Here is a 15,771-nt window from a genome sequence, read left to right on the forward strand (position 1 = left end):
TAAAATCCTCATATGGTGACCATCCTGCACTGGTGTCTGCATATGGTTAAGTTTCCACAGCCTTTCTATTATTTATGACAATTCCTGTTACTGTTGCGACTGCCTACATATGATTTTCCAGCTAAAAATGATCAGAAACTATTTGAGAAGCACAGAGGGACAGGGATGACTGTACTTTGTGGATTGGTCATATTATCCATTGAAAACAAAATAAGGAGTCAACTTTAACTTAATTTAATCTACTGGTGTGAATATGAGGTGAGCAATGTTGCTGAAAAAATCTAATTATTGAGAATAATAAAAGGAAACCTCTAAATCCTGCCTCCATTTAAACTCTGGACCATCCATTCTTTAAACCAGTATCACAGGTGCTGCAGTTAAACCGTCTGTCATCAGTCAGTACAAACACATGCACTCATTTGTCTCCACAACTCAAAAGTGACTGTATCTTAAATGTATCTAAAAATGTTCCCCAGAGCATAACAAGTACAACAACACACTTGTAAAAGCTTTGCATTTATTGATGATTTTCAATATTAGTGAATATAATCAATTTATCATTATCAATATTTAAATTAACTGAGTAATTGCCCAACAGTTAAGAGGGAACTTCTGAATTTTGAAGGAGTTTGTGAATTAAATTTTTGTCATAATTTCCATGTGTGTGTGTGTGTGTGTGTGTGTGTGTGTGTGTGTGTGTGTACTAAGGTGTGAAAGAGAGACTGAAAAAGAGAGATGTTTAATCATTGGCTTCAAGCTCAGTCTTGGATCCTTGGATTCTGTATTCTGCTGATTTTGAGTAATCTAGTCACCAAGGGGGTCACCAGCTTGAAGATAATAATCAATGTTACTGACAGGAGTCAAAAAGGCAAAAAATTGCCTCAGAGTGTAACAATACAAAAAACATCCAGAAGCATAAAAATGTAGTATCCTCAGTGCAGGATAGTTGCAAATGAAAAATGAATGACGATGTCCTCTGCTGTACATTTCCTCCACAACTAGAGATAAAGAGCAACAACGTCCATGTAGATTTACATTAACATTTACTCATTTGACAGACACTTTTATTCAAGTGAAGACTTGCATCACTAAAGCTTCAGTGCACTAGGAGACCTTTGAATGAGTATTAAGTGCTAAGTGCTACATCAATTTAATAACTGTAAGGACATCAAGTAAAGACGTGCACCAAAAGTGCTTAGTAAGTGCTAGTTAGGCATGCTAGGGTGATAGGAGAGGAGAGGTTCTCAGAAGAGATGAGTCTTCAAGACATTCTTGCAGATAGAGAGGGGCGCCCCTGCTCTGACAGTATACAGTAGCTTGTTGGGAGGCCCACCAGAAGGACATCGCAGTAGTCAAGGCAGGAGATAGCCATGGCCTGGACGAGAAGCCAGGTAGCATTTTGCGTCAGGGAAAGCCTGACTTTTCTGATGGTATACAGTGCAAAGAGAGTGCAGCATGTTTGTTTGATCTCATGGAGTTCTTACAATAAATGAGGTGACTAATATGTTGAAGGGCCACGCAAGACACAACAATTCCTGGAAATAAGATTGCAGTACACTACTTGTCATAACCACACCTTCTACCATACCAAATGAAAATGCCATTTGGCTGATGTGGAGCTTCATGCTGCACCACATGCTTACATCAAAGTAGAGCCCTTTGAGTTGCAGTGGTTAGCACCACCATTTGTTTGAGTCAATTCACACTGCACGGAAAGCAACATCCAAAAATAAGGATGTTGTTAAACACTACATTAAAGTTGAGTGGTGCAGAACCTGAAGGATGCTCTCTAACAGGCAACAATCCCCATAAGGGTCTTTTTAATGAAGAACAATTACTGTAAGCTACAATATATAATTTGACAGTGGTGTATGTAAAATGACTCACTTTTGACAGTTAACATCTCTTTACGTCAGCACTAACGATTTGACTTGAGGACTTAGATGCACAGGTCATGTGGTTGAATGAGAGTCTCTGTAACAACTGTGTCTCTCTTTATTTGGTAAACTCTTCAGTTTACCAAATAAAGCTGGTCACGGTGGCCTGCTCAAGTTAATGAAGTGGCAGAAATGCCACACATGCCAAGCTGATTTGCATGAAATTGGACTTCCTATGCCACTGGCACTTTTCCTCTATCATCACGCTACAGTGAAATTAAATGGGCTGTTTGCATGGATGTTCATGGAAATAGCTGATCCAGTCATTTCAGATCATCCTGTCAACTTGACTTTCTTAATAGCCTATAAACAATCTGGTTTTATTGAGGGTTGGTTATGCAGTGAAGTTATACCAATATATGGCATCAATATTGGCTTTTTATTATGAGATGAGCCATTTCTCATTTAATCATTTCTACTCTCACCAGAGCTGACAACAAGCTGTGAAGACCATTGGTTCCTATGGAGGTCAAAATTCACCTGATATTTAAGTTTGTTATGTCAAGAGCACAGCTTAATTATCTTGTTATCTGTGGATGTGAAAGTCCAACTAAATCCAATTAAAAGTCTTTTTTCTTTTTTTTTCCTGCTACGGCATATATATATATATATATATATATATATATATATATATATATATATATACCTGTTTTGTAAATAACTAATTTGTGTTCATCTTTGAGAATAAATTAGAAAGTAAATGGGAGACATGTATATATTATATACCTCCCATTTCTATTGAGGTTGATTGGAGTCCATCTGTGGTAAATTCAGCTGATTGGACATGATGTGGAAAGACATATGCCTCTACATAAGGTCTCAGCTGACAACGCAGATCAGAGCAAAAACCAAGACACAAGGAGGAAGGAACTGTCTGCAGAGCTCAGAGACAGGATTGTGTCACAGATCTGGGAAAAGATCCAAAAAAACTCTGCTGCATTGAAGGTTCCCAAGAGCACAGTGGCCTCTGTCATTCTTGAATGGAAGAAGTTTGGAACAACCAGGACTCTTCCTTGAGCCGGCCGCCCAGAGCAGGGTCTTGGTAAGAGAGGTGACCAAGAACCCGATGGTCACTCTGGATGAGCTCCAGAGATCCTGTGTAGTGATGGAGAAACTTCCAGTTGCATGCTTTGTTCACCTAGCTAATATTAAGATCCATTGATTAGCTGTACCTATGCTTTACCTTTCTGTAATATGAATAGTAGTTACACTGACCTCTTTTGTTTCTAAGGATATTGAAATATTTTTTTATTTCTGTCCCTCTCAGTTTCACCCTTTCTGAATGACTAAACCTGCTGATAAAATGTCTTTAGAGTGTTGATGATTGAAAGGTGTTTCACTGAGTGTTGAAGTATACAGAGGGTGAATATAGAGAACAGTAAAGTGAGTGATCTGATCTGAAAACTGAATAAATAAAGGATGAAAAACACAAAAACTGCAAAAAATAATAGCCATATTACATTTGTAGAAATAAATGTTTAGAATAAATTCACCATATCTCATGTGAAGAATGTAATTGAACCTTGTGACTATCACATTAAAAAACAAAAAAAACAATGCTTCTCCAGTATTAGTTGTTTATGCTCTCTGCTGTCGGCTATCACTGACAAGAGGAAGCAGTGAGCCTTTTGAAACAGAATGTCGTTTCCAGCAGAGCAAAGACAGCAGCTTAGATACTGCAACAGCAGGTACAGAAGGAGAGAGACCCAGAGGGGGTGCTGCTGCAGACTCACTCTGACTCCACATTCAGCTCCCACACACTCCTGGAGAGGGCTGCTGTTCCACAGATCGACTTCCTCCAACAAGCTCAACAATCTGCCATCCACACACACACACACACACACACACACACACACACACACACACACACAGCTTTTAAGTCTTATCTTGGCTGCTGGGTTTACAACACTGTGAGCACAATTTTTGAAATTCCTGACAGTTGCTCAAATGGTGCTGAAAATAGCAATGAATGATCATACAAATCAGTCAGTGTTCAAATGTGTGTACATGATGAAAGTGCTGTGCTTCTACTCATTATTTTTGATTGCTTTCAACTATTTTAATTTACAAAAGTTTCTTATTTAACTGGTAAAATTAACTGAAGGTTTTCCTTCAGTCTTGTCGCAGCCTTCTGGGCTGTTGTTGTGCATTGGTTGTTATTCAGCAAGACACAAACACCTCCAGAGAAAGTGTAGACATTTAAAAAAAACAAGACCAACCTGCAACCAGATGACTTCATTTCACTTTCAGAATCAGAATCAGTTTTATTACCAAGTATGTTCCACATACAAGGAATTTGTGCTGGTGGTTGGTGCAATTGGGGATCGGGGGGATCAGTGACAGTGGGGCTCTCTAGCCTTGTTGATAAGGCTGATAGCAGACGGGAAGAAGCTGTTTTTGTGGCGAGAGGTTTTGGTCCTGAAGGACCGCAGCCTCCTGCCAGAGGGGAGGATGAAGTGGCGAGCCATGTTGACGGCGTCATCTACAGACCTGCTGGCATGTAGGCGAACTGCAGGGGGTCCAGGAGTGGGTCAGTGATGGATTTGAGGTGGGACAGGATAAGGCGCTCAAATGATTTCATGACCACAGAGGTCAGTGCAATGGGTCTATAGTCATTTAGTCCTGTGGGCCTTGGTTTTTTGGGGACAGGGATGATGGTGGAGGATTTGAAGCAGGCTGGCACGTGGCAGGTCTCCAGTTAGGTGTTGAAGATGTCTGTGAACACCGGAGACAGCTGATCAGCACAGTGCTGATGATGGAGAGACAGAGTCAGGACCGGCTGCTTTGCGGGGGTTCTGCTTCTTAAAAGGCCTGTTGACATCTCTCTCCAGGATAGAGAGAGACGTTCCTTTGGTCGGGGAGGAGGAGGGGGGTTCTGATGTGGCTAGTTGTAGAGGTGCCAGGGCCCCTGCTGAAGTGGGAGAGGAGAAGCTGGTGGTCTGGAGGTGGTGGCTGGACTCGCGGGGGTTGGTGACAGGCCTGTCCCATTGTCTTTCAAAGCAGCAGTAGAACTCATTCAGATCGTTGGCCAGGTGGAAGTCATTAATGGAGTGGGGGGGGTTTAGGTTTGTAGTTAGTGATCTGTCTTAGCCCTTTCCAGACAGAAGCAGAGTCATTGGCTGAGAACTGGAGCTGAAGTTTCTCAGAGTACAGTCGTTTAGCTTCTCTCACCGCTTTGCTAAACCTGTACTTGGACTCTTTAAACCTGTCCCTGTCCCCACTCCTGAAAGCTTCCTCCTTTTGCCTCCTGAGCTGACTGAGCTTAGCTGTGAACCAGGGTTTGTCATTGTTATAACTCACCCTGGTGCATGATGGGATACAGCAGTCCTCACAGAAGCTGATGTATGACGTCACAGCCTCTGTGAACTCATCCAGACTGTTGGAAGCAGTCCTGAACACCTCCCAGTCAGTGCAGTCCAAACATGCCCGCAGATCCTCTATGGCTTCACTGCTCCACTGCTTCGATGTCCTCACAACAGGTTTACACAGTTTTAGTTTCTGCCTGTATGTGGGAATCAGGTGGACCATGACATGGTCAGAGTGGCCCAGTGCAGCCCGGGGGACGGCGTGATAAGCACCACTGATTGTGGTGTAACAGTGGTCCAGAGTGTTCCCCTCTCTGGTCGGGCAATTAACAAACTGTCTGTATTTGGGCAGTTCGTGGTTGAGGTTACCTTTGTTAAAGTCACCAAGGACAATAACTATGGAGACCGGGTTGGTCCGCTCCACACACAGTATCTGGTTGGCGAGCGTGCCTGTGCCTCCTGCATGTTGGCCTCTAGGAAAATAAGCCCAATTTCATTTATCGTCATTCTTTTAAAAGGATGATTGTAAGACATTTTAAACTTAGTGAAGTGTGGAATAAAAACAAAGTATTGCATAAGGTGCGTTTGTATGAGTTTTGAAGACAGTATGACTTTGGCATATGTGAAGAATATTCACTAAAACAATAACATTGAAAAGACAACAAGACAAGACAACAGTGAAACGTCACATCTGTGACACATGGTTTATAGACCTGGACTATCATTTATGTTACCTTTTCCAACAAGCTGATAAAAGGCTGACCTTTATCTAAATTTAACCCATTTAGCCTTAGATTTATTTAGCTAATTTTGTCAAGTGTTGCTGTATATGAGAGGTTCTGGCATTGTGCTCATTAGGCGGCCAATTAATCACTATAGTTTAGGGCCAGTCCAGACTGTCCCTGCACTCAGTCACAGTGACTGAAACCTTATCTGTTGTGTGCATAGATGACAGAAAGGAAGTGGATTGTTCAGTCAACCTTTCTACAGACTGGTATGTAGTTATATTGATGATGAAGAGAGAGTTTGTGTTAAGTTAGTCCCTCATTGCCTGTTCTCATCAGTTACCCAGTTAATTGTGCTAATATTAACTGAGTCTAGAATCCAGTCCTTAGAACAGGTTTCTGTTCTTGGAACCTGACATGGTTTTCTGCTGTTGTAGACCACCGACCTTAAGGTTCAACGTGTTGTTCATTCTGAGATGTTTTACTGCTCACAACAGCAGCTGGGTTTGTAGCCAAATCAGTGGTCACTAAAACAGACCACTGGTTACTACCACTAGTAGTGCTGAATATAGTGGTCCAGACCAGTTAGTGAGTGGTCTGTGGAGTGATCTTTGTGATTCTAATCCACCTGCTCCCTTCTCTGCTAGTTAACCTTCTACAGACTGATATGTGGTTATATTGATGATGAAGAGATAGTTGGTGTTAAGTTAGTCCCTCACTGCCTGTTCTCATCAGTTACCTGGTAGTTATTGTGCTAATATTAGCTGAGTCTTGAGAGCCTTGTTAATAGATAATAATTATGCTAGTTGAAATTTGCATTATGTTTTTGATTTGTGAGGGAGTCTGTCCACTGATCCTGGTCACTAAAACAGACCACTGGTCACTACCACGAGGGGCGCTGAAGATAGTGGTGTGGACCAGGTAGTGAGTGGTCTGTGGAGTGGTCTTTGTGGTTCTAATTCACTTCTGACGTTTCTCCTCAACAAGACGTTTCCGTTCACAGAGCTGCCACTCGCTGGATGTTTGGTAAACTCTTTGGTACATTTTTTTTTAAAGAGACTGTTGTGTGTGAAAATTCTACATCAGCAGTTTCAGAAATACTCAAACCAGCCACCATCATGTCATGGTCAAAGCCACTGAGATTACATTTCTTACTCATTCTGATGTTTGGTGTGAGCATTGACTGAATCTCCTGACCTGTACCTGCATGATTTTATGCATTGCACTGCTGCCACATGACTGATTTTATTCTTACTCTCTGAAATGGGACAAAGAGTATGGTAAATGCTGATGATCATTACAGACTAATAGACAAAACTTGAAGTTTATGTTGGGGCACAGGTAGGGGCAATTTGGTTATTGGTGTATAATATTAATGATTATCAGTGATAATCACCAATATATATATATAGATGTTTACTACAAGTAGTAACCTCGGGGCACCACCCTGTCACCAGGGACCAATGACCAAATTGATGGCTCAGAATACAGTCTCAGAAGGTTGGTTGAAGGGTAAATTCGAGCACTGACTGTCGTGAATCCAGCTGTTATCACAAATATACTCACAATAATCACAGACAACGACGAGTTAAATTATAACAGGATTTATTAATAAGAGTAATAATTATTCAAATAACATTACTTAATACTAAACCGATTATAATTCAACTATAACTAAAACAAACATTGGTTACTAACTAGATGATTACAGGCAAAACACATATGTACAACCGTGTGTGTGTGTGAGGGAGAGAGAGAGGGGGTGGTGACGAGGTCACGTGAGTGACGTGTCAGTACGAACCAAGATGGCGGCAGGGTGAGGTACTCCCTAGTTAGGGCCAGTCACTGGCCCTAACTAACGGCTGGCCGCAGAGCCTGAATGGCGTGAACGACGAGAGCAAAGGGAGGGGCCTTGAGCTTTACCTGTATGACGCGATCACACTCTCGGGCCTGAATGTGAGTGAGATGTAGATGAGGTGCGTGACTGGGAGAAAAGAGGTGAAGAGAGGAAAGAGTCCACAAGAGATCGTCACCACAGTTAATAATCACCACAACATCACTACACAATAACGGAGCCAGAGAACCGGAGCTCGTCTGGTCGGATTTTGGTCCTTTAACTAGTGATATTTGGCTTATTAAGCTGATCACAGTGACCGATCTAAACAACAGGATCTGCAGCACTTATCAGTCAGATACAACAATACAACAGCTACACTAACTGTGTCTCTGCCCAGACATCAGCCTCTTACTGTGGCACACAGTGAAACTGGACATTATATGTCATATATGTATATATATGTTCATACAGTAGAGGGTCATTACAAACTCTAATCTTTCTGTGACTAGAAAATTCTGAATAGATTATTATTTCTAAGACTAGATAAAAACTGAAGTTTTGAGACATGTCTTAAGGTCTCCAGAGTGGTGGGGTTTTTTTTCGACAGGAGTAGTTTTGAAATAGAGAGGGACAGAGTCAGAGGTCAGAGAGCTATTTACAAAGAAAAAAATGAAAGGTCAGACATTGGCACAGTCCACTGTCAGACTATGTTGAGACTGAAGTAGTCTTTTAAGGCCCAAGATGAAGACTTCATGTGCTTAACCAGCTGACTGAGTGCGGAGACACTGGTCTGAATGAGCTGAGAGAAAGAACATGAAATGATCTGTGAGTTTAAGGGCTCTGGGACAGGTAAGTTGTGAGGGAGGGTGCTATCAGTCTTGGATCTGATTTTTTCAATTTTCTCGCTAATGTTAGTGCTTTAAACTGTGTTTTTGAATTCTGGGGATTCTGGGATCCCCGAGTGCAAAAGTAACTTGCAAGAAGTATCTATATCGCGATATGATTTTTTTTTTTTTCTTTTCGCTCAGCCTTACCTGAGAGTGTACATGTCACACACAGCTATAGACTTATCAAGAAACTTTAACTATTTACTCCCATTTGTCACATATATCTAGAAGAAAGCGTCTCTGAATGGGCTTCTTTTCCCAAAAGCATCTGAAGGCTCAGATGAGCACGTAGACTTATTGTAGAGTAAATTAAGGCCTGAAGTTGCTATAATTGTCAATATTTGGGCACTCGACAGACAATTAAGTCTGTCTTTAAACCTCAGGGCGCAGTTTTGGGGGTTGGGTTACACTTTCCTGTTTAATAAAAGAAATTCAATGTATAGATAATTCTAAAGTCTAACTTATAAGAAAGATATCACAATTTATAAGAAAGTTAATGACTTAGTGATAATCTTATTTCATTCAAAACATTTTTCAACCAAAATCCACTAATGTTTTAACAATGTTCCCACAAAACCACCTCCACACACACTTTATTCATTCACCTTTCAAAGAAACAAAGAAGACTTTTTATCAGAACAGATTTACAGTGCTATATAACTAGTTCTTAAGTAGTCCTCAGTTATATCAGTCTCTTCAACAAGAGTCAATTGTCTAAAATGCTCCAAAACAGAGTTACTGATTTTAAGGGTATGTGTGTGTTGTCGAGGGCAGAAACAGCAAGAGCCGAGAGTGTCACCAGATTCAACGGTCAGATAATCCAATACTATGATTCTACAGGTAACGAGCAGCTCCAAACAAATCACAGGGGCAAAAAAGTAGAAAAGATCATCAAAGCCAGAGACAGTCATCAGTGTGATGCAGCTCAGGGATGCTTCACTCCACTAACAAACTTGTGATGACTTAATATAAAATAGACTCAAAATACATTTAAGCTTGCTTGGCTTCTCCTCATACTGACTCAGATCCTCTCCTCTGCAATGAAGGAGCAGTCTGGTGTTTTTTTTTGGCTGGCTGCTGCAGTATATTACAGTGGGACTAAAATGATCTAATCCTTAAGATGTCAAGTCTAGTTCACATGTTTCTAGAGCACATTTGAGACCAACAATTGTTGACCAACGTGCTTTACAATAATAAAGAAAAACCACAAACCTAATTATGAAGAGCTGTAAATAAAAAACAAAAGCATAAAAATCAATTGTCTTAGATGAAATCATAAAAGTGCATTAAACCAAATAAATTAGTCAGGTCAAATCAGTTAATTTATGTGGCACAGAATCATAACAGTTAGTTTTAGTTAGTTATCTCACTTTTCATGTAGAGCAGGTCCAAACCGTACTCTTTATAGTGTTATTTACAGAGACGTGAGACATGGAGAGAGAGAGAGAGAGAGAGAAGGAGGACAGAGAACATTACATTATGCAAGTTCCACATAAGGATGTACAGTATAATAATAATAATAAAACAAATAATGATAATAAAAAGACGATAATAAGACTAATAATAACAATGATAATAACAGTAGGACTAATAATAATAACTAACAATGAGACTAATTATAATAATTGTAGCAGTGGGGGCAGTAGGTGACTTGCAATCACAGATCCAGACTTTGCAGCTGCAGAAGGTGACAGAAGAGAAAGCAGGAAGCACAAAACTGTGGGAGAGGTAAAAAGCCAAGTTAGTAACATGCATTAATGGGATATGAAGAGAGAGAGGGAGAAGAGGAGAGAGGAGCTCAGTGTATCATGGGAAGTTTCCCAGCAGTCTAGAGGGACCAATTAAATGTTCCAGTCTCTGTAATAGGATGTGCTGGTCAGTGGTATCAAATGCAGAACTAAGATCTAACAAGACAAGGACAGAGACGAGTCCTTTGCCTCATACAGTTAGAAGGCCATTTGTATCTGTCTGTGATATGATGCATCTAAACCCTGAAAATATCCTCAAATAAACGACTGTTGTGTAGAAAGTCATGCAACTCGCTAGCGACTGCTTTCTCAAGGAACTTAGAGAGAGAGGTGAGGTTGGATATAGGTGGCTAACATACAAACATAAAGAAATGAGGTTGATGGGATTAAAACTGTCAATTTTATCATTAAAGAAGCTCATGAGGTGATTACTACTGAGAGCTACAGCAAAGCAGGGATCCTGAGAGCTCTGACTGTCAGCCTGGTTTCAGAGCTGAAGAGAAGCCTGGGCTTAATTTTACTTTCCTCTATTAATGATGAGTAGGCTGCTGTGGCCCTCCTATATGTTTCAAGACTATCTTGCCAGACTAAGCGAGAGTCTTCCAGTTTGGAGAATATCCATATCCTTTTAAGTTTTCATGACTTTTCAAGACATTTGTCACCAACAATGAAATGAACAGGACCAAAAAATAGTTGACAACCACTTAACCAAACTTAATATCAACCCACAATCACATGACGTTGAACTCGAACTGAAAATACACATTCATTAATAAGTGTTCTGTGCTGTAAAAGTTTTGTCCTTTATATATAATCTATGGCTTTACCATAGACTCTGCCATCCCTCAGTTTCTTGCTGCAGCACCATTTCAAAGCACAGACGATTGTAATTTTACCACAGCACTCATGTGAATGTAGAAACAACAAAGCCCCTGTTTTATGCTCACATGATCCGAAACTTATAGAAATCCTTGAATGATTGTCTGAGCTCCAAATTCATAAATATAGATTCCCTCTCATTCAAATCCAGTTAGGAGTTATCATGAAGACCAAGCACATCATCTTTAACATCATCATCATAACAATCTATACATAAGTATTGTTTCAAAATCCTGCTCACTGCTCTAAAAAAGTAATTTTCTCTACCTAACAAATGTATTAAAAAAATCTGAGTATAACTCATTCTATCACCTACTCATTTGCTTATTTTTATTGAATTATTATTTTAATGGCTCAATTCTTATTTCTTTCATGTTATCTTATTTCAACATTTCAATGCTTTTTGTTTTGTGTATGTAGGTAGGAAAGGAGCATTTATCATTTAAGTTACAGATAAAGTTGGTTTACAAGATAAATGCTAGAGTAAGTGCAGTGGGATTCCCCAAGTCCTTTTGAGTTCACCCTCACGTCTTTCCTTGACTTCATGATGTTTTTAATCAAGGTCAAGGAAAAGTGCTTAGGAAAGGAGATTAGTTTGACCTTTCAGCCCCAGCCCTAGATTTACTCCTCTCCAGCACCATGGCTCCATCCGCCTGTCCTCCGTCTGATTGGCTGGTCAGTGAGCAACATGCTGATTGGGTACTCAGCTCAGGCATAAATATAGGGTCCAAATTCCTGTTTGTAACTTGTAACTTCAGTGTAAACCTTACTGTTGAAAATATTAATGCACAAATTTTAATTACACCTACACAAACTACTTGTAGAGCTACAATTTTTTTTATTTTAAACACGTGTAAATTATATTTCTGCACAAACCATTTTCACATATGCACAAAATATTTCTAACTGCTACAAAACATTATTACACATTCACAAACTTGAACTTGTGAGAATGTTTTTATTTTACAAATTCTCACATTCAGAAACGTGCACACTTTTTCTTATTACATGTACACAAAAAGTGATATACAACTGCAAATTATCTGTGAGCATCATTTCACAAGCTCAAAATATTAATGACCCCTGCTTGACTCCGTACCAGCACCAATACATTAAAAAAAAGCTTTGTGCTGGAGAGGCCATTGAAAATCTTTTCTTCTCACAGACTTTCCTGACAATACAGATGTTGATGCTGTAGGTGGAGACCGACAAATGACTTATTGGTAAAAAGCCAATTCACCAAAATTCTGAAAAACATCTTTGCACTTACCTATACTGCAAATATCAAATACAACCAAAACTACACCCCCCCAAATTAGACCGAACCAAGCTTTAAAAAAGAAGCCCAGTAGGAACGATAAGTCATAAAGCAGGCCTGTAACCCCTCTAACACAGTGAAACAATAAGGTCCGACACACACTTCCATGCATCCTTTATTCCATAATAAGCATTAAAACATCCATTGGGCTGCCTTTTTGCAACAACCATCACATGTATAACAATCTGCTTCATGGCATATTTAAGGCTTATTTCATCTGTTTTACACACTATAACAAAATCAGATTCTACTAGCTTCATCATCTGCCTTTTATTTGCATATCGTGAATCCAGTGTTCAATCAATGAGACGAGACTGCCCTGTATAAGGGCTAACATGTATAGAGAAGATATTTAAGTACACCATTACGGAGGATTTATCATACAAACCAGAGAGTAAATCGATCACTATTTAGACTGGAAAGCCTCATAAAAATGTCAGTATCAAAACAATGATCAGGACATTATCTGGAATCAGAAAACATTCAAACCCAACTGACAAACCACTTTACAGCAATACACAGATCATTTAAACCATCATCACAAGTTGCTATGGAAATATCCCTCAAACACAATCTCATTTTTAGTGTTTACTTCGGTGTGAGTGTTTTTTGGTGTTTTACCTCAAGTGTGATTGACATGTCATTGTTTAGTGTTTCATTTATAGGGGGCAAAGGACAAATCATTCAAATACAGTTGATACTGGCTGAAATGTCCACAGCTATAGGAGGTGGTCTGCATGCGCTGCCTATTTCCACAGCATTTCATTTCCCCTCTGTGCTTCTTTCAGAAGTCTTTGCTTTAGTCCCAGCTCAAACTCCAAACTATCACCAGGCTCAGCAGACAGTTTGGGTAAAGGAGGGAATCGCTGGCTGATTCCTCTCCTACTGCAGACAAGAACATGTGACTGACAAAAGAGCATGAGGAAGAGGATTGATGATGGTGGTCAGGCTGAATTTGGTTTTAGTACCATGCTGTCATTTCAGTATGACAGGAGCGACTGATTGAATCCTCTCATGAATAGCAGCAGTAATGAGTCCACCTGAAGACCACAAGAGCCCCGATGTAGTCGCCACAACTGTCGGGGTGAAATGTTTCCCAACATAAGGCTTTATTTGCAGTGTGAAATGAGTGATCGATTAAAAACACACAAGCTCGGCAACAGCATCTTCACTTTAAATACCTTCACATGGAGAAGGGTTCACATTCGAGTGTCTTTGTCTGCAGGTCAACCCCAGCACCACAGTCCTTGGCTTCAGATTAAATCAAGTGTGTTCCTGTTTGACACAGCTGTTAACTTACTACCACATGATCTCCAGTGCACAAACGCACAGTCCTGATACCTGCTGCTCTCTTCTACTGAGGTAAGCTTCTACATTACCCAACATTTGGGATATTCATTGTTTCAACAACGGCTTCACCAAGTGCTGAAGTGTCAGGATGTGTTTTATTCTGCAGCATAGGTCGATAAAGTTAGTTTACATGATGAGTTGATTTAGGTCCTCTGCTAAATTCAGCTTCACTTTACATCACCTTTAATGGTGTATAACTGTGAATAGACAAACCTATTCTAAGTGTTAGCATTTGAAGTCCTGATGATGCTGTTTGCTTAATTTATCAGAGGCTCTGAAGTATTTGAGGACTTTAGTCATTTTCTCTGCCAATATGCAAAGCGTGTTGTAAATTGCTGTATGTGAGAGAAGCATGCACCAGGACAACAAAGATCACAGCTGCCACAGCCAGATGTGCAGGGCTGCACTCTGGTTAACAGCTTTTGAACACACACTCTGAAAAAAAACAAAAAAAAACAAAAACAAACAAGTTCTAACTGCAATTAAGAAAAACATGGAATGTCATTGACAAAAGAAATCAACATAGACATTACCTGAAAATGTCTGCACAATACAAGTGCAACTGTTTAATCAACCCTGAATGGTAACTTAAAAACACATAAAAAGTAAAAAACTTCAGTTTTATCTCAAGGTGCAAAATTGATACTTCTTCACCTGGTATAAAAGAATAGAAAAATCAAGCTTAAACATTGCAAAGACTCTCAGTCAAAAGGAAAGCAGGGAACTGTGGGGGGGGGGGCAGAGGAAAGAGTGAGGAAACATGACAAACTGAAGCTCATAGTGAGAGACACTGATGTGGAAAAAGTGAGGGAGAGTCAGGAGGAGAAGGGAAGAAGGCTGAGAGCTGGAGGGGGAAATGAATCCAGATTGAGCAGCGAGTGCAAACAGTGTCTAGGCCTGGGCTCATTGGCAGACTGGGTCCACATGTAGGAGCAACTGCCAAGTTTTAGGGACACTACATTTCAAACCATAGCTACACACCTTCTGGGACTGGTCTTACACTCAGCTGCACCTCAACAATCTAAAACCACCTCCTCTTCCAGTCCACTACACATTCCCACCCTGAAATGGCTCCAAGGATAGGGGGAGGACAGTGTGGTCAGGTTACTCCAGTCCTGCCCCCTTTGCTAAGAGAGGAAGTTGGGAGATGATAAGGAGGAGGCTTCTTGAGTGTGTTGAGATGAACCCTGGCCAGATGGCGGCGCTCCCCTCAGGAGGTGGGAAGCTCGAAGGAGATGAACTGCTTGAGTCTCTCCAGGTACTGGGCGTAAAGTTCAATGTCGTTGTGGCCGGCTCCCTCCACCCACAGGGGCTCGACAGCACGTGGACAGCGCTCGTACATGGCAAGACCGTGAGAGAAGTCAATGACCTCGTCTTCCGTACCATGGATCACCAACACTGGGGATGCCACCTTGGACACCTTGTCAATACTGTGGAGGGGGGAGAGACAGAAAGAGATTAAGGTAAGTGTGAAAGACACTGTGGTCGAAAACAGAAGGGCTTCCTCAATGCACAGTACAGCAGGGTTGAACTCCAGTTCAAAGTCAATAAGCTGAACTTCAAATTCAAACTCCAAAGACTGGGACGACAGAGTGTGCTCAGTTTGCAATGGGGACCACAATGTTCTCTAGGTCAGCTGGACTCAGCTGATTACACAACAACAGATAAACTTGTTCTCAGAAGTACTCAGAATAATGGAAAGTCTGAACATCTACGGTCCACTGAGCACTGAGTAAAAGTCCATCTGCAGGTGAAGACCCAAGTTCATACATTGGTTGGCTCCCA

At 40.7% G+C, this 15,771-nt stretch overlaps 1 protein-coding gene across 1 annotated transcript in view; it reads right to left on the reverse strand.

Moving 5' to 3' along the window:
• Positions 1-12,733: 12,733 nt before the first annotated feature.
• abhd17c (abhydrolase domain containing 17C, depalmitoylase) overlaps positions 12,734-15,771 on the reverse strand; it is a 29,007-nt gene continuing 25,969 nt past the window's right edge. The window contains exon 3 of the mRNA XM_071488914.1: positions 12,734-15,416. Within this exon, the coding sequence (XP_071345015.1) occupies positions 15,197-15,416 (220 nt within the window). The 3' untranslated portion in view covers positions 12,734-15,196. The remainder of the gene's footprint in view (positions 15,417-15,771) is intronic.

Source organism: Trachinotus anak, unplaced genomic scaffold (genome assembly GCF_046630095.1).
Source record: "Trachinotus anak isolate AG129_WGS33_773 ecotype Australia unplaced genomic scaffold, CSIRO_AGI_Tana_v1 ptg000011l, whole genome shotgun sequence".
Classification (NCBI taxonomy): Eukaryota; Metazoa; Chordata; class Actinopteri; order Carangiformes; family Carangidae; genus Trachinotus; species Trachinotus anak.